This window comes from Spinacia oleracea, chromosome 5, assembly GCF_020520425.1.
Source record: "Spinacia oleracea cultivar Varoflay chromosome 5, BTI_SOV_V1, whole genome shotgun sequence".
Classification (NCBI taxonomy): domain Eukaryota; kingdom Viridiplantae; phylum Streptophyta; class Magnoliopsida; order Caryophyllales; family Amaranthaceae; genus Spinacia; species Spinacia oleracea.
Genome location: NC_079491.1, coordinates 2,927,970 through 2,955,673, shown reverse-complemented (window position 1 = coordinate 2,955,673; position 27,704 = coordinate 2,927,970). Strand labels below are relative to the sequence as shown.

General features: G+C 38.3%; 2 protein-coding genes across 2 annotated transcripts in view; both read right to left on the bottom strand.

The window, feature by feature from the left end:
* LOC110783932 (uncharacterized) overlaps positions 1-23,342 on the bottom strand; it is a 25,813-nt gene extending 2,471 nt beyond the window's left edge. The window contains exons 1-14 of the mRNA XM_021988324.2: positions 23,123-23,342; positions 20,991-21,155; positions 14,276-14,440; positions 9,941-10,002; positions 9,660-9,804; positions 9,413-9,498; positions 9,139-9,283; positions 8,852-9,051; positions 7,481-7,683; positions 7,243-7,341; positions 5,364-5,485; positions 4,221-4,322; positions 3,683-3,792; positions 3,510-3,597 (exon numbers count right to left, since the gene is read on the bottom strand). Of these exons, the coding sequence (XP_021844016.2) occupies positions 3,510-3,597; positions 3,683-3,792; positions 4,221-4,322; positions 5,364-5,485; positions 7,243-7,341; positions 7,481-7,683; positions 8,852-9,051; positions 9,139-9,283; positions 9,413-9,498; positions 9,660-9,804; positions 9,941-10,002; positions 14,276-14,398 (1,485 nt within the window). The 5' untranslated portion in view covers positions 14,399-14,440; positions 20,991-21,155; positions 23,123-23,342. The remainder of the gene's footprint in view (positions 1-3,509; positions 3,598-3,682; positions 3,793-4,220; positions 4,323-5,363; positions 5,486-7,242; positions 7,342-7,480; positions 7,684-8,851; positions 9,052-9,138; positions 9,284-9,412; positions 9,499-9,659; positions 9,805-9,940; positions 10,003-14,275; positions 14,441-20,990; positions 21,156-23,122) is intronic.
* Positions 16,735-27,704, bottom strand: LOC130460788 (uncharacterized). Its single transcript, XM_056828337.1, has 6 exons — positions 27,599-27,704; positions 26,510-26,574; positions 25,310-25,451; positions 20,968-21,064; positions 18,296-19,867; positions 16,735-17,041 (listed from the first exon to the last, which is right to left on the bottom strand). Exons 1-6 carry the CDS (start codon positions 27,702-27,704, stop codon positions 16,735-16,737), a joined length of 2,289 nt encoding a protein of 762 aa, XP_056684315.1.

The following is a 27,704-nucleotide window of genomic DNA, read 5'->3' as shown; positions in this document are numbered from 1 at the left end:
AGACCTTAACAATGAAGTAAGGTGGGTGAAGGCACGTGCTTTGGGTGAAGGAGTTGAGAAAGTTTTAAAGGATATTAATGAAAATTTTGTGCTGCTGGGTTTACATATTCTGATCCAGGTCAGTGCAATTAAAAGGGAAGAGGGGCGGGCCAACTCAAAGTTTGGGCCTACTAATTTTAAGCCCAATTTTTTAAGTGTTGAAGACAAACCTCTAGATGGCCAGCATGGGTTTTTAGTCTTTAAATCCATTTTTGCATCACTATACACCAATCAGTCCAACCCAAACACCAATTCAAACACAACTCCCTCCAACCTATACTCTCATCATCTCTATCCAAGCCCCATTCATTCTTTCCAAAAAAAAAAAAAAAAAAATTATCCTCTCAAGATCAGTTACTGAATTTCATTTCCACATCCAAGCCAATGACACTCTTAGTGACACTTATCAATATGCTACAACGCCGGTGGCTGAGTTTTGAGGATGAGAAGTTGTTGCACCGGCATTCTATGATTAAGCACCTTGAGTATGAATCAACTCTCACCAATGGGAAGTTGCAATTCATGCAGCAACTCGTTCTTAGTTTGGGCCGCAAGAAGGTGGAGATGGATCATGGTTGCCAGCGCCGGGAAGCCAATGCAAACTTCTATCCACCTTGAGGACAAGGTGGAAGTTTAGGGGGTCGGTATTGTAATGAATTAAGTGCAAGGGGAGGGCATAATAGGTAATAAGTAATATTAGGTAGAAGACAAATTAGGTAGGTCTAGTAGAAGGGTTATAAATAGTGGCACATTAGGTTATGGGAGGTATGTTGAGAAATTGGTAAAGTTTAGGCTTTGGAGAGTGGTGACCTCAAGTCACTAAACCTAGAGATTGGTGGCCTCAAGTCACTACTTTTTATGTCCCATTTTGTGTTCATCATCTTTCTAGCAAATTAATATAATTTCTAGTTTTCTACCAGTAATTTCTGCTCAAATTAGCCAGTTCATCTCATTTGGTATCAGAGCGGTACAGTTCTGGGCTGGATAACTGATCAGATTTTCGGAGGGAAAAAAAAAAAAAAAAAACAAAAACAAAAAGATGGAAGTTGCTGGAAAACAGTCAGCACAGTTGATGCAAAGGTGGATTCGAGATGAGTTTGCCTACATCACACTCAAAAGAAACCAAGGGATTTCAGATTGTAAGGAGGAGGAGCGCATCCGGCAAGAGCTTCAAATTCATGTGTTTGGTGGAAGGGGTTCAGATGTCTGGATTATTCAAATGGAGGATTTTTTCGATTTTTTTCAGTTGAATGAAGATGACAAGTTAAAGGCTGCCATTATTGGACTCGATGATGAAGCGTTGCGGTGGTTCGAAGGTGAACACAAGTTCCTGCCTTTCAATGGTTGGCAAGAACTGAAGGACCATGTATTGCGACGTTTTGGGTCATCACCACCACCATCGGCACAAATTTTCAAAGACCAAATGGAGGAGGTAAACAAGAGAAGTATGCAGAACCTTCAAAAAGAAATTTCCAGAATACTTGATGAAGCTTTTGTTCCAATTGAATTGGGGTTTAAGCAACTTCGAGAAACACTTAGAGAGGAAGTGAAACATGCGGCGGCGGCAGATCCGGAGGTGGTAGAAGCGAAAGAGACCGATCGTGAGGATTTAAAGAAAAATAAAGGAGAAAATGTGGTGAATGTGGTGGCTGACACCGGCAGAGATAAAGAATTAAGAGGGATAACTGGTGGCGCGTCCGTTGCTTTAATAGGTGAGCGAAGAAGAGGGTCGTTTGAGAGAGGAGGTGCTGGTGGCAGTGGGTCTGGTGGTGGGCCAGGCCTAGTCATGGGCGATATTGTTGATGCTACAACTAGTGGTTACAACAGGGACGGTCGAGGAGGTGTTGGTGGCGGAAAATCTGGTAGGAGGGCCGGTGACTTTGCAAGTGGGTTTACTGGTGGTGGTCGGGATGGTCTCCCTGGAAAATCTGGTGGAGAATCTGACGGACTTGTGAACGGTAGAGCTTCTGTTTTGCAAGCGGTGGATCTTGGGCGAGCAGATCCGGTGGTGGACCCAGATATTTTTTTGGCAAGAATGACGACAATGATAAATGTTTACTCACCGGTGAGAATTCCGGTGGAGCACAGCGGCAATAGCGGTGGGACTTGCAAAAACAAATTTCCAGAAAAATTGTGTGGAAGAAACCTTGTTGGATTAATAATTGGCTGGGAGGGGAAGTCACTTGTAGAAGAGGGGGCCAGTAAGGGCAAATTGGTAAATGGACCAAAGTATAACATGACTGACAACACTAGGGAAATCTGGCTGCTAGTGCCACTTGCATCTAAGAGAAGGGAAGAGCTACAGGTTAACCTAATTAATTTTGGTGAAGAAATGAAGCTTAGTGGGCTTAGCCATTTAAAAGCCTTATTTTCTTTTATAGAAGAAAGCCAAACAGAGGGCTTTAGGCCCAATGTCCTTTCCCAAGCTCTGAGCCTCCATTACTCCAACCCTCAATTCACAACCCAAAGCAACTTACCCAACATCAATCCTGCCCAATTTGTGAGACTCGAATTACCCACCACACAACTCAATCATTCACCCAGCCCAATTTACAACAAACCCACCCAACCTTTTATTTGTAAACCAAATCTCTTTTTAGATTTGCCCAACCCAAAAGCTTACAATCAAATATCAAAATCATCTACCCGCATAACCATTCCCACTCTCACCTTAATTTCATCACATGACAGTTTTCTACCTCCCCATGACAACTTGATCAGTTTGCTTGCAACACTCAGCAAGGAAGAGCTTGAACGGCTATGGCAACACTACTATGAAGATAACATTGACCAGCTTTATAGGGGCCGAGAATCGAGTGCCGATTACTATCCACCTTGAGGACAAGGTGGAAGTTTAGGGGGTCGGTATTGTAATGAACTAAATAGTAAAGGTTATAATGGGTAGTGCAAGTAGTATTAGTGCTAGAAGACAAATTAGGTAGTTAGAGTAGAGAGACTATAAATAAGGGAACACTAGGTTTAGAAGGCATGTTGAGAAATTGGTAAAGTTTAGGCTTTGGAGAGTGGTGACCTCAAGTCACTAAACCACCAAATGAGATGAACTGGCTAATTTGAGCAGAAATTACTGGTAGAAAACTAGAAATTATATTAATTTGCTAGAAAGATGATGAACACAAAATGGGACATAAAAAGTAGTGACTTGAGGCCACCAATCTCTAGGTTTAGTGACTTGAGGTCACCACTCTCCAAAGCCTAAACTTTACCAATTTCTCAACATACCTCCCATAACCTAATGTGCCACTATTTATAACCCTTCTACTAGACCTACCTAATTTGTCTTCTACCTAATATTACTTATTACCTATTATGCCCTCCCCTTGCACTTAATTCATTACACAAGCTTATCTTCCTTAGAATTTGAATAGAAGAGCAAGAGACCGTTCAGCATTTTCATTGAAATTTTACACTCGACAACATGACAGGTGAGTAAAAATGCAAAAACAATTTACCTGTGGGGAAGATAGAGCAGCACTAAGGAAAGGAACAGAAGAACAGATCACAGGTACATCCATATTGCTCAACGTAGTCAACAAAGACCTGACGAAACAAACAACACAATGACATGCTGAAAGAAATCCCAATTCCAAGTTTCTAACTACTAAATTCAAGGTTTCTGATGTACCTATAATTTAACAGAAAATCATATAGGCCATGAACACTTTCATTTCCGTTGAATGCTAACAAAGATTTTGGGCTGTTGTCCACATCAGGTATAGAAGCAAACCGTTTAGCCTGCATAATGATTTCAATGACAAAAAAAACAGTAAATCCCAAGAAGATCAACATCAAGGCTCTGTTATATTCGACATATTTTGACTTATTTCAGATAAGGTAAGATAAATAAGTTCAGATAATTTCAGATAAGTTTTTTTCATACATTTTCACACACAAATAAGTTCTTGTTCAGATAAAATTAAAGTTCAGATAAGTTTCAAATAAGTTAAGATAAGTTCGGACAAATTAAGTCGAATATAATGGAGCCTAAGAGAAACTACATTTACTTTTGCTTTCTGATCATATTATTTTTTGACACCAATTCCAGTTCCTTTTACCCTAAGAAGTTTCTTGCTATTCCTGGTTTATATAAGAATGATTAGCATACAAAGCAGGATGCCTGACTTGCAAGTAAAAGTCAAATATTTCAATGCTCAGAATGGAACCTGTCCCAAGTTATGCTTCTCAATCTCAGAGAGCTCAACCAAGTCTTCCCTACTTATCTGCTCCACTTCAGAACAACACAAAGGCATAGTGAAACTGATATCCTGGTGACAAAAGGAAGAAAGTATTAGCATGGAAATATCAAGAAAAATAACTAATTGTGAGGTCGTCATGGTTAATTTCACGAACCAAAATTACCTAAATTAATATCACAGTGGATGGTAGGACACCAATATACATAACAAAGATGCACAAACAAATATCACAGGTCTTTATCTGGCCTCACATTTGTGGGTTATACATGAATTATGATATGAAATCATGGGTAGCAAAGGCTATATAAAATTGCATTCAAACTGCCTCTGTATCATAAGTAATAAGTGGTAGACTTCCACCAATATCAGGACCTTAGGTACATAATCACCTTTCAAAACCCAGTTGCAAAATGAAGAATCACAATCTTCTACGTATCCTATTTATTCATCCATGTCTAGACAGATTTCAGTCCAATATTCAGATTCAAATGGACGTCCTATCCCAAAATGTAAACTGTTCAAGCCATCTTTGTGGTGCCAGGATGAGATTTTTGTTTGCAGCCTCTTTCAATATACTAAATCAACCCATCCTATATAATGTGATTCCCTTCCTTCTCCGCAGTCTATGTATAGACATGCAAAACCCATCTGAAAGTCAATCCAAACACTACCTTTTCAATAAATGACGGGCCAACACCTATCTGTGAGTCATAAGAGCCCCCAGGCGAGTAAAAAAGCATTGTAATCAAGTGATAAACACGTAACAATGTAAAGGTGGTAATTCGCAATTTTATTTTATTTGTAAAGGTAGTTATTAACAAATTTTCCTATTTAAATGTAAACTTTGGATTAAATGTTCGACAACAGCTGAAGATAGTTTTAAACATAACCGCAGGGTGTTAATTTGATCTTCACCAGGAAGCAATAGCATACCAATGCCACCTAATTTTCAGGTAACTACAGTCTACAGATATACACATATACTAAAATACAAAGAGTGGTCTGGAAGACTTGCAAGACAAAGACTGGCAGACATCCTTATTCACTTATACAGGAAAGAATAAGACAAAAGTTCGGACAAATCCACTGTATAGGCAGGGAATAACTTACATACTCCTTCAGCAAAGACCTTAAACCTCTTGTTGATTGAGAAATAAATGCTTTACATGTGCGTTTGGCCTTCCCTGTGCCTTCAACAGCGGTGAAGATCACCACAAACTGTGAGGTGCAAACTGGTAAAAGATTGACAAGGCCAAGGATCAGAACAAAGAATCTAAATCAAAACAAGGTAAAAATGTATATGGGTAGACAACATGCTCAAGAGGCGAAAACACAACTGATGAAGCCCAGTATTTATACATTGCCAATATGGCAGAACATTTGTAAGCAACCATGTATATGCAAGGTGTGAGACCTACATGCTTTCACACTCAAAGAAAACTATGACATGTCACATGTCTATCAAGCCAAATCCAATATCCAATCAGGGAAGTTGATTAAAAAATAATTACAATAAGGGACTGGAGGTCAACAAATTACTTTTTGATTTCAAATTGCAAGAATTAACTAATACTTTTTTTTTGATAGAGCATATACTCTCTACTCCCTTTTTTTAACTAATTGGTGGGCATTTGAGTAAATCAAGACTCCTCCAACCGTGTACTGACTAGCTGACCACTTCACTTGAAATCTTGCTAGTTCCATCTTCACAAACAATTTGTGAACCTTAGAACTTGTGACTCGAACTATTATGGTCTGCAAATTGATCTTTAGGCGGCATACAAACCCCATTTCTCCAACACTTTCTGTTTGTGGATATCAGAGGGATAACACAAAAAATTAAATGCAAGTTGAACAGTAGGAAACCAAAGTCAGTGAGAACTGAGAAGTAACCACCCCAACAAGAATATATAAAGGTTTGCAATTTTATTTTGTGATGAAGCTCCATTTGTGAAAGAAGACTTTCGGTTTTTCATTTAGGAAAGGAGAGGGGAGATGGAGGAATGTTTAGAATAGAAGAATGTGAAACAGCTCTCCTATGACATCTACAAATTCCAAGCTCTAGTAGACTAGTAGTATAAAGGCAATAATAAACGGAATTTGTCATAGTTCTTAAAAAACCACATTACACCAAGTCCCAAATATGAGGAAAACCTATAAACAAAGTTTTTTGCAAGTAACATAATTTTGTGGGGAAATTCTTAACTTTCCATCCCGAGAAGAAAGATTGATAACTGGAGTGACAAGATAACAAAGCCGTCTTATCTGGAGGACAGGAGGCTTAGTTGATTCGACAACTGTTATCACAACAAACTTTGTGTGTATAAAGATGAAACTTCAAAGTAGAAAGGTGCATCTCATCAAGAAAGCACATAAAGAAATGGCTAGCATTAATTTGTGCTCTTTTCAACTTATTTTTACAACAATGAAGTTATTTTCACTGAACTGAAATTAGCTTTGTTGAAATCGATAGTTTCGATAAACTATTCTCTGCACTTGCGCTAAAATCTTATTTTTAGTTGAAAAGAACACAAAGTTCATGCGAGTTGTGATAAATGAAAGGCACACGATAAAAGTGAACTCGATTGTGCTTATTTCCCCTTCTACTATGTCCATCCCTCTCTCTCTCTGTCTCTCTAAGCCACCTACTTCTGCCTTTCCTAGTCTATTAAAAGGCGCGTCTGTGAGTAAAGCGACAGGACAAGTAAAATATCATGTTTTGGTAAAACAAGAATCATCTTCACAGCCAAACACTTCTGAACACCTCCTGAGATTTAATAAAAACTGAAATACCTACACTCAAAAGTGTTTGGCTGTCAACAACTTATTTTCTTGGTACACATGTAGCAACTTGATAAATAATTTCCTAATGGTTTAAATGAAGATCGAACTGAGAAATTGCATTGCGTCATTGTTTACGTTCCAAATCACCTCAAAATTGTGTACAGAACTGAAAAGAGACAAGAAATGGCAAGAGTTGGATGCTAACCATAAAATATATTGCACCCACTCTTCCGTAGCATGTAGTAGAGGCTTCGGAAGGAGTCATCCCAAGCTAGTTGGCGTTTCTCCAAAAATTCCATCTCAGCTGCAAACATTATAACATTATCCATACAAGAACAAAATCATAGAACAAAACTGAGATAAGTGTGTTTGCACCCTCTTGTATCAAAGATATTTCGAAACCATAAACACTTTGCTGCTCAACGGAATATGGGCATGTTTACCTCCTCCTGAAGATGAGCTCAATACTGATATTACAGAAGCTGGCAATGAAGACTGGGGGTATATCCATGACTGAAAATTATAAGTATCTCCGGACACTGGACTGTTTAAGGAAGACCTAACACTTTCATTGCCAGAGCAGCCAGTTTTGAATGAGGAAGAAGTTATTCCATTGTTAGTGCCACCCATAAATAACCTGTGAAACCTGAAATTACAATAGTGAATTGCATAGCATGATTTTTTTTCATTTATCAACAGTGTTAATAAGGTGTGGTTAACAACACTCTCTTAAAATTATAGTGATTTAAGGTGTGCGTATCATGTTTACCTACACCTCAAGACATATTTGGTCTATGTTCCCTCACAGAGAAACTCCTCCCTAACTCAAATAAATGAATAATTAGAACCTAGAATAGCATGACCTGGTCAGCTAGACATCATCTCCATTTCCAAGTCCATTTGGATCAACACCCTCTTTGATAAACTAAAGAGCGCCAAAGTATCATATCTTAAAAATACTCCCTATGCACTACAGTTCAAGCATGAAAAAAAACTTTCATTGCACAATCCATGTCATTGTAATCCTCATCTGGTCATGTTAAGCTTCAATTATAATGTGCTTCAATAAATTAAACAGCTGATATCGAATCACTCGTGAATAGATGGTGCAAATAGTATGGCAAAAAGTGCTGACGCCTTCAAATTTTATGTATTCAAGTCAAAACTAATATAGGTGTATATTAAGAGCTACTAACAACGAATAAAACATTTTCAGAACATCCTAATCTACTCATTAGTCTATAGACCAATGCAACATGAGATATGGTATTGCCGTATTGGTATCTAATCCAACAGCATCCCCTAGAAACTGATAGCACAGACACCCACTCAGAGATCTGATAAACAAATAATCTACTGCACCGCCATGCAAGGTTATCAAAATCGTGATTTTACTTTGAATCGGAAGGGACTCTTAGAATCGAATGGTAAAATCAAATAAATCAAGATTTTATTCTCAAATTTCATTTAAAGTGCTTATATTATAATAATTGAAATATATAGTTGTTTAATAGTTAAATAAGCAATAATTAACAATATTTTTCTATTAATTACTTTCTCAGCATGATTCAAATTTACGAGGTTTTCACTAGTCGAGAAAAAAGTGTAGAATCGTAAATCGAATCGTAAGACATATTTGAATCGTAGAATCTTACTTTTAATAACCATGCCGCCATGAATTGTCCATGGGAAATAAGTTAATAAAACTCTTGACAACCATGCGAAAAGAAGAAGAAAATATCACAATAAACAAGCAAACCATCTCCATCAGTAGTACGACCTAAATACTAGCAAAGGAGCTCATGTTTCCTTACCTATCCACAGGTGAAGAGGACACTATACGCATGGCTGTTTTCAAGGTCAAATCAAGAGGAACTTTTATTCCAGGAATATGAATTTCCGAACAATAACTCCCCGCAGATGTTGATTTTACATCCCCAGACTTTCCAGCTGAACTTGATGGAGAACAAGAACCAGAAGCCTCATGAGAAGTTAGTCCTTTCAATGCTTTGTCCTAAATATATTGAACTTAAGTTATTTAACTTTTGTATAAATCACATTGGAAAATTGTAATAGCTGAAGTAAGTAACCATAACAATACCACATCAACTGTGCCCAGCTCTGTAAATCTGTCACTACCGAGTGAAAGTTCAGCTACACTACGAAATTTGTTTTGAGTGCCTTTCTCACCGGTTTCACATTGTCGTAAAACACAGTTGGCAGCTTTTGCAACTGATTTACTTGCACTGTCAAAACATCAAGGGAGAAACAGAAGTGTATAGTCAATACAAGATATGTGTATATATATTTACCAACCCGCCACTCCAAGGGAAAGAAAAAGAAAACACAAGTTTTAGAATTCAAGAAAGTCATACCCATTAAGCTCCTGGTGATTCTTGGGAGTCAAATGTGAAAAAAAAGAACTCTTTAACCCAGTCTTTTCCTGAATAACTTGATTTTCCTGCATGGAAGAGATCAAAACACAAAGAAAAGTGAGATGATATTAAGCAACAGCCCTTACACTAAAACCAGGCATCCAGAACAACTACTCTAAACATTCAATCTAACTATAATATTTTGTAAATCTATAACTAATCTACGTGCATAACAGTACTGGAATACCTTAAAATTTGATTTTCCAGAGAGTATGCTGAACCTGCTGGTTGGTTTTCGAGCAGGATATACTTCATCTAGACGCTTGTCTATATATCTTGTATTCTTTGGACCTTGTGGCTTATTCATCCCAGCACCCAAGACATCTGTACTTCTGGGATAAGGAATCGGCCTTAGTGTTAAATATTAGCAATAGATATCCTCAAAATTGGCCAGAAAAGAAAAACAGAGTCGAATCTATAAACAAAGGAAAGCCAGAAGAGTAAGTACGAGATAAGGATGAAACATACTGTAAAGGAGTATCAGATTCGTGTACAAGCTCCACTGCTGTTCTTCTCTTTAATTGCTCTCCCTGAAGTATCGAGACAAAAAGCATGAATCAATATGCCTAGTACTTGTGGATGAGACACATTAGCAAAATACAGGAAATGCTTTGGAGTACAGGCACAGCTAAAAGTCCTTATATCTTCTGAACAGACGACAACAACAACAACAACAACAAAGCCTTAGTCCCAAAATGATTTGGGGTCGGCTAACATGAATCGTCGTAGGAGATCATCATTGTCACCAATCAAACCAGAAAGGAGCAGGAAGTAAAAAGAAAAAAACAAGGAAGAGAAAGTGGAATTAATGAAAGTAAAATAAGAGAAAAATGTATATATATTATAGAAGAAATATTGTAAGAGATAATAAAAAATAAGTAAAGTTTAAAATAAATGAATAAGTAAAATAAGTACATTACAAAATAGCATGTTAAATTTTTAAAAAATTTAAAAGAATTTTAAAAATAAAAAAAAATAAAAATAGAAGGAACATACACATGAAAGTTGTATAAGTCAAATAAAGTCATCAATGTATATTCTCTCCCTCCACTCTGTCCTATCCAACGCCATATTTTCCTCAATCCCAAGAAAGCTCATATCGTGCTCAATCACCTTCCTCTAAGTTTTCTTAGGTCTTCCCCTACCCCTTGCAATTCTATCCCTTTGCCACCCTTCTATCCTCCTAACCGGGACATCATTTGATCTTCTGCTTACATGTCAAAACCATCTTAAACGATTTTCCATCATCTTAAACTCAATCGGTGCAACCCCTACTCTCTTCCTAATAATCTCATTCCTCAAACGATCCTTTCTTTTATGCCCACACATCCAACGTAACATACGCATCTCCGCCACATTCATCTTGTGCACGTGACAATGTTTCACTGCCCAGCATTCCGTGCCGTATAACAAAGCCGATCGAATTGCCATACGGTAAAATTTTCCCTTCAATCTTTAGGGCATGCCTGAATCACATAGGAACCCCGTGGCACCTTTCCACTTCAACCAACCTGCTTTGATTCTATGGGCCACATCGCCATCCAATTCTCCATCCTTTTGGATAATAGATCCCAAATACCGGAACATTTCACAGCCTTGAACAATTTTCCCATCTAAAGTAATCACCCCTGTCTCTCTATCTTGGACTACACTAAACTTACACTCCATATATTCCGTTTTGTATCTACTCAGCCTAAAACCCCAAGATTCCAAAGTTTATCTCCATAACTCCAACTTACTTTCCACTCCTTCTTTTGTTTCATCAATCAACACAATATCATCTGCAAACATCATGCACCAAGGTATACCATATTTGATTGACCTCGTCAATTCGTCCATGACTATAGCAAAAAGAAACGGGCTAAGTGCAAAACCTTGATGCACTCCAATCGTAATGGGAAATTCTTCGGTCTTACCAACACTAGTTCTCACACTCGTACTAACTCCCTCATACATGTCCTTGATGATATCAATATACTTCCTCGGAATACCTTTCCTACTTAATGCCCACCAAAGAATTTCTCTTGGTACCTTATCATACGCCTTCTCCAAATCAATGAAAACCATATGTAAATCCTTCTTCTTATCCCGATAATTCTCCATTAGTTGCCTTATAAGATTAATGGCCTCCATAGCCGATCTCCCAGGCATAAATCCAAACTGGTTCTCCGAACTTTTCACATTTCTCCTCAATCTTTGCTCAATAATCCGCTCCCAAAGTTTCATAGTATGACTAATTCCTCGGTAGTTGGCACAATCCTGGACATCACCCTTATTTTTGTACAAGGGGATGATAGTACTTTTCCTCCACTCTAATGGCATCTTGTTACTTCCCCAAATCTTGTTGAAAAGAGTTGTTAACCATACAACCCCTCTCTCTCCCAAGCATCTCCAGACTTCAATAGGTATACCATCGGGCCCCACTACCGTCTTGCGCCCCATCTTTTTAGTGCCATTTCGACTTCTCTCTTTTGAATCCATCGCATAAAGTCTAGGTTAACCATATCTCGAGGGATATTTATATCCCCAATATCGCGTCTTTGATCCCCGTTGAACAGGTTATCAAAGTAGAACCTCCATCTATCCTTGATTTCCTTATCTCCCACCAAAACTTTTTGATCAACATCTTTCACACATTTAATCCTCCCGATGTCTCGCGTCTTTCTATCTCTCATTCGAGCAAGCCTATAGATGTCTTTCTCCCCTTCTTTTGTATACAATCTTGCGTAAAGATCCTGATTCACCTTTGCTCTAGCCTCTCTTACGGCCTTCTTTGCTTCCCTTTTAGCCTCCTTGTACTTCTCGTATTTCTCATCACTTCTACATTTTCCCAACTCTTTATAGCACTCTCTTTTGCTCTTTATAGCTTGTTGCACAACTTCATTCCACCAGGATGTGTCCTTACTTGGTGGCATGATTCCTTTAAATTCCCCTAGGACCTCTTTCTCCACTCCCTTTATGGTGTGCTCCATTCTTGTCCATAATGAGTCTATATCCAATCCATATCCCCGGCACAAATACCTTCACTTGCCACCTTTTCCACGAATTTTAGTTGTTGCTCCCCTTGAAGTTTCCACCACTTGATCCTAGGCTCCACAAGTGGTCTTTCCCTCCTTATATAACTTCTACCTCGAAAATATAGGACCACAAGCTTATGTTGGGTTGCTGTACTCTCACCCGGAATCACCTTACAATTGGTGTAGCACTGTCTCAAAGCATTCCTTACTAAAAAGAAGTCAATCTGACTCGTATTATCTCCACTCCTATAGGTTACTAGATGAGAGTCTCTTTTCTCAAACCAAGTGTTCATTATTCCCAAGTCATATGCCAATGCAAAATCCAAAATAGCATTTCCCGCTTCATTCCGCTCCCCATAGCCAAAACCACCATGAATGCTTTCAAATTCATCGCGACTCGAGCCTACATGTCCGTTGAGATCTCCACCAATGATCAGTTTCTCACTTCTAGGGACACGTTGCACCACTTCTTCTAAATCCTCCCAAAATTCTTGTCTAGTTGAAGCATCTAGTCCTGCTTGTGGTGCATAGGCACTCACAATAGTTACAACTTCATCCCCTATCACAAGCTTAATACTCATAATTCGATCACTCTTTCGGGACACGTCCACTACATCATCAATATATTCTCGGTCAATAAGGATACCTACCCCCTTCCTACCCCTAGTTTTTCCCGAATACCAAAGCTTATAACCCCATGGAGCTATTTCTCTTGCCTTGTTTCCAACCTACTTAGTCTCCTGCAAACATAATATGTTAATTCTCCTCCTTCTCATAACCTCTACTACTTCGACTAATCTCCCTGTCAAAAAACCAATGTTCCAGCTCCCAAAACGCATCCTACTACTCTTACCCTTACCCCTGCCCTTACCATGAAACCTTGGATAGTTAACACCACCCTTGGGTGAAATTAATCTGTAATAGAAGGTTTCATATATGCGAAGTTGGGAACTAAACCAACATACTTTAATCAAAAGTTAGGCCAAATAGCAAACATGTTTTCATATAACACCTAATAATCTATAACTGAGTATTTTCTCACTCCTGTGACCCCAAATCAATCTTTACTGGGCTTACAATGTGTTTGGATGGCAAGACAGAAGGGAAAGGTAGGGTAGGGTAGGGAAAGTGGAGGAGGAGGAAGGGGAGGGGGTAAAGAAAGGGAGGGAGAAGGTGAGCTCCACTTTCCCTCTAAATCTCTCCTATTTTGGAGTGATGATGTTTACTAAAGAGGGAGGGAAAACGGATCTCTCCCTCTCCTTTCCCCCAACCTTTTATCCAATCAAGGGAGCTTATATCCCTCCTTTTCTCTCCATTTCCTACTATCCTAACAAGCTCTTAGTCTATGGAAAATTTTGTCAATTTAGTAGGTGTTTGATACCAAACATACAGTAGTTTCGCTTTTTCCCCCTTTATTTATTGGGTGTTTAATTATAATTTGCAGCACCAAATCAGCCAAGGTCTTATGACTATATCATAACCAATGAAAAAGGGTTTGATATTGATTAATAGAATAGAAATGAACTGTGCTACAAAAACTTGATTTACAGAAACTTTTATGTTCATAAAAAGAAATAAGTACTACTATGCTTTATGTACTATACTACTATCTGCGAAATTGAAAAACAACACTTGCTTTTACCCCGGATACGAAATCCTTATTACAAGATTGAAAGCGCTCCACAATCAAGAAGTTCAAATACATAAAATCAACGCATAATAAAGATTCCAATTTCCCAAAGACAAATGTAACAGAAACTAACCAAAGCAAAGGCGAAAAACTTACTCTCAGTTCAGACGGCGTCTTTCGCTTCACAACAGGACGAGCATTCATGGCACCCCCACAAAAATGTGGTGAATCTGAAGTCAAAGGACCTGGGGTTGCAACAACTTTGGCAACTTTGGCCATGCTATAAATCCAAAATCACAGCCAGCTCTATTCACCCACTCACTGCAATTGACGATTTTTACAGAAACAAACAAAATTTAACCTTCATTTGAATCAAATCAAAAGTTAATTAGAAAAAAGATCAATTAATTGCATAGAAATTAGTAAAAAGTACCAGATTGAAATGATTAAATTAGGCGAAAATTAGGGTTGGAAGAAAGGGTGGAGATAAAGAGGATAATTTAAAAATCGAATCCACCCTAAACGAGGGATTTAGGGCGAATCTGGATAAGAAAATGTGGTACGAGGAGAGAGAAAGGAGGAAGGAGAATGGAGAAAGGGGGGGAAATTGAAATGGGGGGAAAAGTGGGAAGAAGGAGATTCTTGAAGTTTTCAGTAATGTATTTGAATTGCAATTTCATTTCATTTCCTCCCGCCCTGTTCACTTTTCCTGCTCAGTTTTGGGTTTCGAAGAATTTTTTTGAGATTAGACCGTGCCAGATGACTTGGATAAACCATTACCGGATAGTAAGTACTCAAAGTACCCTTTTTTTTTTCTTTTTTTTTTCAAAAGGTCTTGCACGTACAAGGTGTATAATAAATTTATTATACACCAATATAATTTTAACCCATTTTTTTTTGTAACTTTAACTTTGTTTTGATTAACTTTTATATTAGTACAAAAAAGTTAATAGATAAACATTTTAAAAGATTAAATGATTAATTTTACGGTTTTTTCATGAAATGCCCCCGAGGTTTGAAGAAATTCACCAAATACCCCTGCACTTTTCATAATACCAAATATCCCTAATTCAAAACTTAATACACCAAATACCCTTGATGACGTCATCAACTCCTAATCAACCCAATTAACATATAATTAACTCAACTAATCCCTAATTAACTCCTATACTCAACCCACCCATTAACAAACCTAATTAACCTATCCATTAACCCAATAACCCACCCATTATTTTCTCTCTTCCCTCCCTTCTGCCATTAACCACCACCGCCTTCACCGTCAGCTCCCTCCTTCTGCTTCCTTCCTTGTCTCGCAGCTCAGCTCAATCGAAGAAAAACCCGGCCATCCCTCTTCCTCTCTCCTCCCCTTTTTTTCTCCTCTGTATTCCACCGTTTACTGCACCACCGCTCACCGAGAAGTTGGTGCAACAAGGGATGATGTTGAGATTGCTGTTAGCTTCAAATTGGGTCGACACAAGACAAATGGGTAATTTGAAATCCCGAATACATCGACGGTTGTACGTCGTCGATAACACCGGTTAGAGATGAGATGTATGAGTTAGTCGCTGAAATCGCTGGTGAAGATGAGAAGTTTATGGTCGTGGATGAGTCTTTGCGCTCAATTGGTGTACTAGTGTGGTCAAGGAGGGAAAGATAACTTTTTTAGCTGGTTTACGGCAAGGTCAACAACAATCTTATAATTAGAATCATCATCTTGAATTCTTGGAATCATCATCTTATAATCAGAATCTTTTGTTCATCTTGTCTCTTTAATTAGGTCCAAAATTTTACTTTTTTTTATCTACCAATTTTTTTTCTAGAATTGAGTTTATTTTATTCTTATAGAAATTAGGGAATTTAACTGGGGAATTGAGGAATCCAATTGGAAAATTGTGAATTTTAATTGGGGAATTTTGAAGGTTCAGCATGGAGGAGAGAGAAAGCTTGAACTATCTCCAATGGTGGTTCCATAGCAGTGGGGAGAGAAATAGAAGGGAATGGGTGAGATGAGAGACGAGATGGAGATGGGATGGTGGTTGGAGCGAGGCGGCGGGCAACAGTAGGCGAGCAGTGGTGTCGGGTGGTTTCTATGGTGGGTTGGTGGTAATGTGGGAAGGAGAGAGAAGATGCAGAGGTGGAAGAAGCAAGTAGGAAAGAAAGAAAAGAGAATAGGAAGAGAAAAAGGAAATTGGGGTTTAACGGGTTAATTATATGTTAATTGGGTTGATTAGGAGTTGATGACGTCATCAAGGATATTTGGTGTATTAAGTTTTGAATTAGGGGTATTTGGTGTATTATGAAAACTGCAGGGGTATTTGGTGAATTTCTTTAAACCTCGGGGGCATTTCATGAAAAAACCGTTAATTTTATACATTATTAGTGATTTTGAAGAAATAAATTTTATTAAAACGAAAAAATTTATCACTAAAAAATAGATAACTTTTACTCCCTCCATTCCTTTTTTATCTTTTTGTTTCTATAAATGTCGTTCCTATTTGATCTTCTTGTTTCTATTTTTGGACATGACTTTTTACCATAAATTTCCCCACTATTCCTTATTTAATTCATTCACATTTTCCCATTCACCCACTCAACCCCACTTTTATGATTTTTTATTACAAATCAGCCCCCCTCTTCCCCTTCCCCTTCCCTTCCCCTCTCCCCCTATACTCATGCATTTGTTTTTCCGGTATGCATCCGACCACAGCCAAACAACCACCGCCAATTTCAGCAGCCAATATCGTAGATAGAATTATGTCAACAATCACAAAATTATATTCTTTTGCAACAGAATAACATAGAACTACCAAGAACTGTAGAGTTGTGCCAATAGAAAAGATCCCAACGTTAATCAATTCATCAAACTTCATTGTCCTTGATACAACTATGATCTCGATAACAAAAAGCTTATGTTTGATCCGCCTAGAACATATTAGAGTGAAATCTAGATATTTCCCAGATTAGAGTGAAGTAAAATCATTCAAGGTACGTGTTTTTAATTGACATGGGCCTCCCAAAAATGGCGGCACCAAGCCATGGTGGGCAGCCTGGTAATGGCGGCAGCCACCATAGCTCAGCCGCCCAATATCTGCGGATGAGTCATGGTGGCTACCGCCATTACCGGGCGACTCACCATGGCTTGGTGCCGCCATTTTAGGGAGGCAACTCCTTTGAAAAAAAATCAATTATTATTTTTAAAATCTGTGCAGTACCGCGAGTTCCGCTTAATAAAAAAAATTGTCGGTCGAGTGAAGAACATGGTAAAGGAGGATGCCACAACGGGGACTGGTGGTGAGTTTTTGGTGTTCCTGTGGCATCCTCCTTTACCATGTTCTTCAAATAATTATTGTTAAAGTTGGTATGTTAAGAAGCTTTGATCATATAATTAATTAAAGTATCATATATGATTAGTCATTTCTCCATAGGTTGTCAGGCCATCTTAATTTTGATTTAAATGGAAGTTACTCACTTAGTCACGACTCAGTTTCTGCAATTTTTTGTATGGGTAGTTCTTAATTAGTTAGCCGGAAAGTTGTACCTAATAATGTTAAAATTGTCGTGCTCTGTGAATATGTATCACTGATCCTCTTCATCTCAGATATTTGCGCATTGTACACTCCCATCTTCTTCCTTAGGACTAGCATGATCCATAATTTGATAATTTTACAGCCAATTTTATTGATTATATTGTTGATTTGAATTTGATAAAGCTTGAATTTGATAAAGCCAACTTACTTTCCACTCCTTCTTTTGTTTCATCAATCAATACAATATCATCTGCAAACAGCATGCACCAAGGTATACCATCTTTGATTGACCTCGTCAATTCGTCCATGACTATAGCAAAAAGAAACGGGCTAAGTGCAAAACCTTGATGCACTCCAATCGTAATGGGAAATTCGTCCATGACTATAGCAAAAAGAAACGGGCTAAGTGCAAAACCTTGATGCACTCCAATCGTAATGGGAAATTCTTCGGTCTTACCAACACTAGTTCTCACACTCACCAACTCCCTCATACATGTCCTTGATGATATCAATATACTTCCTCGGAATACCTTTCCTACTTAATGCCCACCAAAGAATTTCTCTTGGTACCTTATCATACGCCTTCTCCAAATCAATGAAAACCATATGTAAATCCTTCTTCTTATCCCGATAATTCTCCATTAGTTGCCTTATAAGATTAATGGCCTCCATAGCCGATCTCCCATGCATAAATCCAAACTGGTTCACCGAACTTTTCACAGTTCTCCTCAATCTTTGCTCAATAATCCGCTCCCAAAGTTTCATAGTATGACTAATTCCTCGGTAGTTGGCACAATCCTGGACATCACCCTTATTTTTGTACAAGGGGATGATAGTACTTTTCCTCCACTCTAATGGCATCTTGTTACTTCCCCAAATCTTGTTGAAAAGAGTTGTTAACCATACAACCCCTCTCTCTCCCAAGCATCTCCAGACTTCGATAGGTATACCATCGGGCCCCACTACCGTCTTGCGCCCCATCTTTTTTAGTGCCATTTCGACTTCTCTCTTTTGAATCCATCGCATAAAGTCTAGGTTAACCATATCTCGAGGGATATTTATATCCCCAATATCGCGTCTTTGATCCCCGTTGAACAGGTTATCAAAGTAGAACCTCCATCTATCCTTGATTTCCTTATCTCCCACCAAAACTTTTTGATCAACATCTTTCACACATTTAATCCTCCCGATGTCTCGCGTCTTTCTATCTCTCATTCGAGCAAGCCTATAGATGTCTTTCTCCCCTTCTTTTGTATACAATCTTGCGTAAAGATCCTGATTCACCTTTGCTCTAGCCTCTCTTACGGCCTTCTTTGCTTCCCTTTTAGCCTCCTTGTACTTCTCGTATTTCTCATCACTTCTACATTTTCCCAACTCTTTATAGCACTCTCTTTTGCTCTTTATAGCTTGTTGCACAACTTCATTCCACCAGGATGTGTCCTTACTTGGTGGCATGATTCCTTTAAATTCCCCTAGGACCTCTTTCTCCACTCCCTTTATGGTGTGCTCCATTCTTGTCCATAATGAGTCTATATCCAAATCCATATCCCCGGCACAAATACCTTCACTTGCCACCTTTTCCACGAATTTTAGTTGTTGCTCCCCTTGAAGTTTCCACCACTTGATCCTAGGCTCCACAAGTGGTCTTTCCCTCCTTATATAACTTCTACCTCGAAAATATAGGACCACAAGCTTATGTTGGGTTGCTGTACTCTCACCCGGAATCACCTTACAATTGGTGTAGCACTGTCTCAAAGCATTCCTTACTAAAAAGAAGTCAATCTGACTCGTATTATCTCCACTCCTATAGGTTACTAGATGAGAGTCTCTTTTCTCAAACCAAGTGTTCATTATTCCCAAGTCATATGCCAATGCAAAATCCAAAATAGCATTTCCCGCTTCATTCCGCTCCCCATAGCCAAAACCACCATGAATGCTTTCAAATTCATCGCGACTCGAGCCTACATGTCCGTTGAGATCCCCACCAATGATCAGTTTCTCACTTCTAGGGACACGTTGCACCACTTCTTCTAAATCCTCCCAAAATTCTTGTCTAGTTGAAGCATCTAGTCCTGCTTGTGGTGCATAGGCACTCACAATAGTTACAACTTCATCCCCTATCACAAGCTTAATACTCATAATTCGATCACTCTTTCGGGACACGTCCACTACATCATCAATATATTCTCGGTCAATAAGGATACCTACCCCCTTCCTACCCCTAGTTTTTCCCGAATACCAAAGCTTATAACCCCATGGAGCTATTTCTCTTGCCTTGTTTCCAACCTACTTAGTCTCCTGCAAACATAATATGTTAATTCTCCTCCTTCTCATAACCTCTACTACTTCGACTAATCTCCCTGTCAAAAAACCAATGTTCCAGCTCCCAAAACGCATCCTACTACTCTTACCCTTACCCCTGCCCTTACCATGAAACCTTGGATAGTTAACACCACCCTTGGGTGAAATTAATCTGTAATAGAAGGTTTCATATATGCGAAGTTGGGAACTAAACCAACATACTTTAATCAAAAGTTAGGCCAAATAGCAAACATGTTTTCATATAACACCTAATAATCTATAACTGAGTATTTTCTCACTCCTGTGACCCCAAATCAATCTTTACTGGGCTTACAATGTGTTTGGATGGCAAGACAGAAGGGAAAGGTAGGGTAGGGTAGGGAAAGTGGAGGAGGAGGAAGGGGAGGGGGTAAAGAAAGGGAGGGAGAAGGTGAGCTCCACTTTCCCTCTAAATCTCTCCTATTTTGGAGTGATGATGTTTACTAAAGAGGGAGGGAAAACGGATCTCTCCCTCTCCTTTCCCCCAACCTTTTATCCAATCAAGGGAGCTTATATCCCTCCTTTTCTCTCCATTTCCTACTATCCTAACAAGCTCTTAGTCTATGGAAAATTTTGTCAATTTAGTAGGTGTTTGATACCAAACATACAGTAGTTTCGCTTTTTCCCCCTTTATTTATTGGGTGTTTAATTACAATTTGCAGCACCAAATCAGCCAAGGTCTTATGACTATATCATAACCAATGAAAAAGGGTTTGATATTGATTAATAGAATAGAAATGAACTGTGCTACAAAAACTTGATTTACAGAAACTTTTATGTTCATAAAAAGAAATAAGTACTACTATGCTTTCTGTACTATACTACTATCTGCGAAATTGAAAAACAACACTTGCTTTTACCCCGGATACGAAATCCTTATTACAAGATTGAAAGCGCTCCACAATCAAGAAGTTCAAATACATAAAATCAATGCATAATAAAGATTCCAATTTCCCAAAGACAAATGTAACAGAAACTAACCAAAGCAAAGGCGAAAAACTTACTCTCAGTTCAGACGGCGTCTTTCGCTTCACAACAGGACGAGCATTCATGGCACCCCCACAAAAATGTGGTGAATCTGAAGTCAAAGAACCTGGGGTTGCAACAACTTAGGCAACTTTGGCCATGCTATAAATCCAAAATCACAGCCAGCTCTATTCACCCACTCACTGCAATTGACGATTTTTACAGAAACAAACAAAATTTATCCTTCATTTGAATCAAATCAAAAGTTAATTAGAAAAAAGATCAATTAATTGCATAGAAATTAGTAAAAAGTACCAGATTGAAATGATTAAATTAGGCGAAAATTAGGGTTGGAAGAAAGGGTGGAGACAAAGAGGATAATTTAAAAATCGAATCCACCCTAAACGAGGGATTTAGGGCGAACCTGGATAAGAAAATGTGGTACGAGGAGAGAGAAAGGAGGAAGGAGAATGGAGAAAGGGGGGGAAATTGAAATGGGGGAAAAAGTGGGAAGAAGGAGATTCTTGAAGTTTTCAGTAATGTATTTGAATTGCAATTTCATTTCATTTCCTCCCGCCCTGTTCACTTTTCCTGCTCAGTTTTGGGTTTCGAAGAATTTTTTTGAGATTGGACCGTGCCAGATGACTTGGATAAACCATTACTGGATAGTAAGTACTCAAAGTACCCTTATTTTTTTTTATTTTTTTTTTCAAAAGGTCTTGCACGTACAAGGTGTATAATAAATTTATTATACACCAATATAATTTTAACCCATTTTTTTTGTAACTTTAACTTTGTTTTGATTAACTTTTATATTAGTACAAAAAAGTTAATAGATAAACATTTTAAAAGATTAAATGATTAATTTTATACATTATTAGTGATTTCGAAAAAATAAATTTTATTAAAATGAAAAAATTTATCACTAAAAAATAGATAACTTTTACTCCCTCCATTCCTTTTTGATCTTCTTGTTTCTATAAATGTCGTTCCTATTTGATCTTCTTGTTTCTATTTTTGGACATGACTTTTTACCATAAATTTCCCCACTATTCCTTATTTAATTCATTCACATTTTCCCATTCACCCACTCAACCCCACTTTTATGATTTTTTATTACAAATCAGCCCCCCTCTTCCCCTTCCCCTTCCCCTCTCCCCCTATACTCATGCATTTGTTTTTCCGGTATGCATCCGACCACAGCCAAACAACCACCGCCAATTTCAGCAGCCAATATCGTAGATAGAATTATGTCTAACAATCACAAAATTATATTCTTTTGCAACAGAATAACATAGAACTACCAAGAACTGTAGAGTTGTGCCAATAGAAAAAAATCCCAACGTTAATCAATTCATCAAACTTCATTGTCCTTGATACAACTATGATCTCGATAACAAAAAGCTTATGTTTGATCCGCCTAGAACATATTAGAGTGAAATCTAGATATTTCCCAGATTAGAGTGAAGTAAAATCATTCAAGGTACGTGTTTTTAATTGACATGGGCCTCCCAAAAATGGCGGCACCAAGCCATGGTGGGCAACCTGGTAATGGCGGCAGCCACCATAGCTCAGCCGCCCAATATCTGCGGATGAGTCATGGTGGCTACCGCCATTACCGGGCGACTCACCATGGCTTGGTGCCGCCATTTTAGGGAGGCAACTCCTTTGAAAAAAAATCAATTATGATTTTTTTAATTAATCAAACAAGCCAATTACTTTACTGAAACAAGCCCAACATTTTAATTAAAAAACTTAAATAAAAAGGGGCTATTTTTACTTCGTAAGAAATTAGTCCAACATCACTTTAATGTTACACCCAATTAATCAAGAACAAAACCATCATTCTGAACCAAACAGGCAAACACCATAAAAAGGAAGGTCAAATATCCAACATTTTGACAGTTGACATTGCGGGATTCACATAAATGGTTTTTGAATATGATATCTGAGAGAGATAGCTATCAATTGAACATTGTTCTACACTAATCCAATTCGCAAGCAATACACTAATCCAATTCGCTGATTACAAATTTACAACCCTAAAAAAAAAAGAACTTTCAATTAAAAAATATACACCCAATTAATTTAATGGTTCCAATTGGTTTTCTTAATTTTTATAGACAATAACAAGTAATTATCTTTAAGTTCTCAATTAAAATTCACATACCTGGAAAACTTCGACGAACTCGTTCACTTCAGTATGAGAGAAGATGATGGAGATGGAGAGGAGGAGCGGCAGTCGGGCGGACTCGTTCAGTATGAGAGACGGTGGTTGAGATGGAGAGGAGGAGAGGCGATGCGGCGGACTCGAATGAGAGAACTCGAAGACTCAGGCCTTATTTGGTTGGGAAGAATTGGAAGGAAAAGAAAAGAAAAGAAAGAAAAGTTAAAATAAGATTTCCTGTATTTGGTACAAATAATTATATGGGAAGTGAAAGTAAAGGAAGGGAATTGGAAGGAAAGCTCTTTTATAAAAATTTCACTTTCCTTTCCTCCTAAAATTGGAGGAATTCGGAAAGAAAGAGAAAATTAAAAGCTGTCATTTATATTTCTTTTTCCTTCTCTTCCTTTCTTTCCTTTAAACCAAACACAGGGAAATTAAATCACTTTCCCTTCCCTTCTTTTCCTTTCTTTTCCCTTCCTTTCTTTTCTCTTCCTTTCCTTTACTAATAATGAACCAAATAGGGCCTGATCAGAGTTTTTTGAGGGGAGAGAGAGAAAGACAATAAGAGGAGAAGAGCCAGAACGGCGAACTCACAAAATGAATTAGGTTATTTGGCTCTCCAGAATATTCAACGTTATTTTTTTTAAGAAATATTAAATTTTAGCTTTTCGGGTAATTCGGGTACCCGAATCTTTGTTAACGGGTATCGGTTACCCGACCCGCTAACAAAGATTTGGATCGGGTACCCAAACCAAAATCGTTATCGGTTCGGGTACCCTAATATTCGGTTCGGTTTCGGTTCGGATTTTCGGGTTTTTGGTTTTTCGGATAGTTTTGCACAACCCTAATGGTGAAGGCACTGTGAGGATGGTGAAGGGGCGGTGGTGGTAATGTTGGAGATGGTGAGGTGAGGCAGAGCTGCCAGATATTTTCGTCGGACAATGGTATGAGCTGTCTGAATAAGGGGGAGGGTGAAAGCTTGAGGAGGGGTAGAGCTTTATAAGGGCACAACGGTCCTTTCACGTAAAGTACGCAGACATTTTTAGCGAACGAGAACGTCGAATTACGATACACAAAATCAACCTCCCCCGTTTCCTAATTTATACTTATCTCACCCATAGTTTCGTGTTGTATGGATTAAATCGTGGAAATCTACAAGAAAATACTCAATCTGTCCCTTAATACTCGTCCCGCTTTCCTTATAAAGACATCTTTTAGTACTCGTCCAGTTTCTATAAATGACATACTTTTACTAATATTAAATCATTTCTCTCACTTGACCATGTCCCACATATATTCTTACTTCCTTTAAAAGCATTAAAAATTTAACCCACCCCCACCTGCACCCCTTTATTTGACAATTTTTTCACTAACTATAGTAAAAAAAAATACCCCACTGTTAACTACCTCCTAATAAATTAATAAGTCAATTAAATCGCCTAAAATTTTGTGTCAGTCAAACTGGGGCGAGTATTAAGGGACGGAGGGAGTACTAAATTAGCTGTTATAGTGGCCCACAAAAAATAGTCATTTTTTTGTTAAAAGGTGGTAAAATCCCTTTTCTTATTTTTCTTAGGTAGTAAAATAAAAATTTGAAATTAATAGCGTTAAAGAAACAAATTAGTGTTTTTCTATGTGGTAAAAGTCAATTTACCCTTTTCCTTTATATAGAAAAATGCATATGCAAAAAAAATTGTTGACGACCTAAGCATAATGAAACAAAATGTGTTTTATCTTGGCTTAAAGTATTACTTCGTATTATCTTTATTTATGCTAAGGGGATGTTTGGTTTGGGTTATTCATCTAAACGTAATACTGACAAATATGATTTTCATTAGGTGTAGTTTGTTAGGCCTCGTTTATCATTCTTTTTACCCTCTTTATTTTTTTTCACCCAACGAGTGGATCCATTGTTTATCTGTTAGTGCGATAGAGCTGCCAAACTCTTCAAATCATATTCGGAAATTCCCTCTCCCAGTTGCAATCCATTTTGATTTCCCTTAACATCTTAAAACCTTGACCACCATTTTAACTAACCTAGACCAAGCTTATAAGATACACCTTGACATATTCCTAATACCCTAGCCGATATAGCCACCTCACCCAGTCACCCACCAACACCATCCCCCACAACTATCCATCACAATCTTGAAACCACCCCTACAACCAAAAAAGAACTTGGAAAAATACCCACCACCTTCAAACCCACCCCCAACCACCCAAAAAAGCACGAAAAACTCCCACCATCTTGAAAATCCACCCAACCCCTCTCAAAAACCCCATCACTCTGAAAACTCATTCTAAACCCACATCCACCCGAAAACCCACAACCCTACAAATCCAACAAATAATACAATAACAATATAAAATATATCTATCATCATCATATTTTATAGAGTTTGTCAAACTTTTAAAACTTTGAGATTGTGAAACATGGTCCTTCAGAGACTCTCACATCTTGTTATTATACTCCCTGTGCGAAGGTCCTTCACAGAAAAATCAAATGGGTCAAATTCAAATTCAAATTCAATTAGACACAGAATTTTCCAGCTGTAAATTTATGAAATGAGATTAGGTTCTTAATGATTTGAAGGGCTAGGAAAGGATAAGTGGTTTAGTGGAGGAGGGAAAGATGATATGTCCAAATCCTGTTACTGGAATATGGTGTCCATCACTAACTAAAATATGATTTTTGGTGTTTGAATTAAACAAGGGCAAAAGATTACTAGAATTGTTCTTTATATGAGAGGTGCACCCTAGTCCAAGTACCACTGGTTGTCCGGATTTGGAAGAGTCGTCATAGAGTATGAAGATGCCAAGTCAGTCGGTGTCATGGATGGGTCATGTGTCGCCTTGTAGGTCTGTTGTGTTGGATGTCTGCCTAAAATGGACCGTGGTTGTTGTGTTGGAAAGGGATCAAGAGGTTGGGCCCAAACATTCTGGGTAGCCCACTGTTGAAAGGATTCCCCAAATTGGGCTTGTTGTGCACTTAGCTCAGTAGACACGGAATGGTTAGGCTAGTGTTTTTGTTGTTGTTGATGATGTTGTTGGGTCTATTGATGTGGCTTGATGTCACCATAACCTCTACCATGCCCCTTTCCACCTTTGTTGTTGTTACAACGACCACCACCCCATCGTCCGTGCCCAGTGGGGTGTTGCAGCGTTGGCTGGGAGGAGGCCACTGTGTTGGTGGTGATGTTGTGCGCCAATAGTGCATGTCCGATATGCTATTTTGTAGCACATCGGGACTCTTCAAGCAAGACCCGAGAGCGGGATTAATTCTTCGAAGGGAGCAAGAGGTTTGGTTTGACATATTTGTTGCGCAAGTCCATCATAGTCAAATTCGATCAAACCTGCACAAAGACGTAATATTAAAGTTTTTCCGGATACAAATTGACCAATTTTAGATAATTGGTCTTTCAAGTCCTTTAATTTCTGAAAGTAGGTTGTCACATCTGGAAAATTGTCAACAAATAAATTGTTAAATTCATTCTCAAGATAAGTTGCACGCATTTAACAGTTGTCTTGGAAAATATTTGTCATTATGTCCCACGTTTCCTGAGTCGTTGCATTCCTGTAGAGAATTGTGTTGCGTAATTGTGTTATAGATCCACTTTTTCACAATCGAGTCCAAATGATTCCACTGTGCATGTGTGATGTTAGGACGAGGAGATTTGGGATCTATACGATCAATACCGTTTCACGAGTGACAATGAATTTCAAACAACTCAACCCAACTATAGTAGTTTCCTTTCTCACGATCAAGAGTTTCGGGGTACTTCGTTCTTAATATTGTTAATCGCGTTGGCTGGATGGTAATCTTTGGATGGAGGAGGAGGAGGAGGGGTGATTTTGGGTTGCAGATCGACAACCTCATTGTCTTTTGTCATGATATTGATCAAACAAGGGAGGGAAGCAGGGAGCTTCATGATATTGTCGTTCTTGCGGAATAAGGAAGACGTCATAAGATGGTGCTTGACGTGGCTGGTGCAACGCCTATTCCCCAATAGTTCACATCGACGGGAAGGTTTGGCCCTGAATTAGGTTTATCCGCTAAAAACTATGGTCGCGTAGTTTATTAAGGCAACGTGCACATGAAAGGGTCAACTAAATACGAAGATTTTTAGGAAAAAGAAATTGTGGAATAATTTCCTAGCTGTGACACCATGTAAGATTGTGAAACTCCGTAATTGGAGTGTTATCATTGATCAAAATATATAACGGATTTTCATGAAATGACCATGAGGTTTTCCTTAATGCACCAAATACCCCTAAACTTTCTAAAATGCACCAAATACCCCTGGGGTTTAAAACAACACAAAGTTCCCTTAATGAGCATTTTCCGTCCATTCCGTTAACTTTTTCGAGAACATTTTTTAATCTCCCTCTTTCCCCTTTATCTTTCTCTCCCCTCTTTCTATTTCCTTTTTCAATCTTCATTGTTAACCCTATTATTTCACCTTCATAATCCTCCATTGCCGTTGTCTTTCTTATATGGAATGATATATGCTTCCACTACAACACCTTCCTCCTCCTCCTCTTCCTCCGCTCCTTTACTATATCCGACCTCCGCTTCACCTGTCAT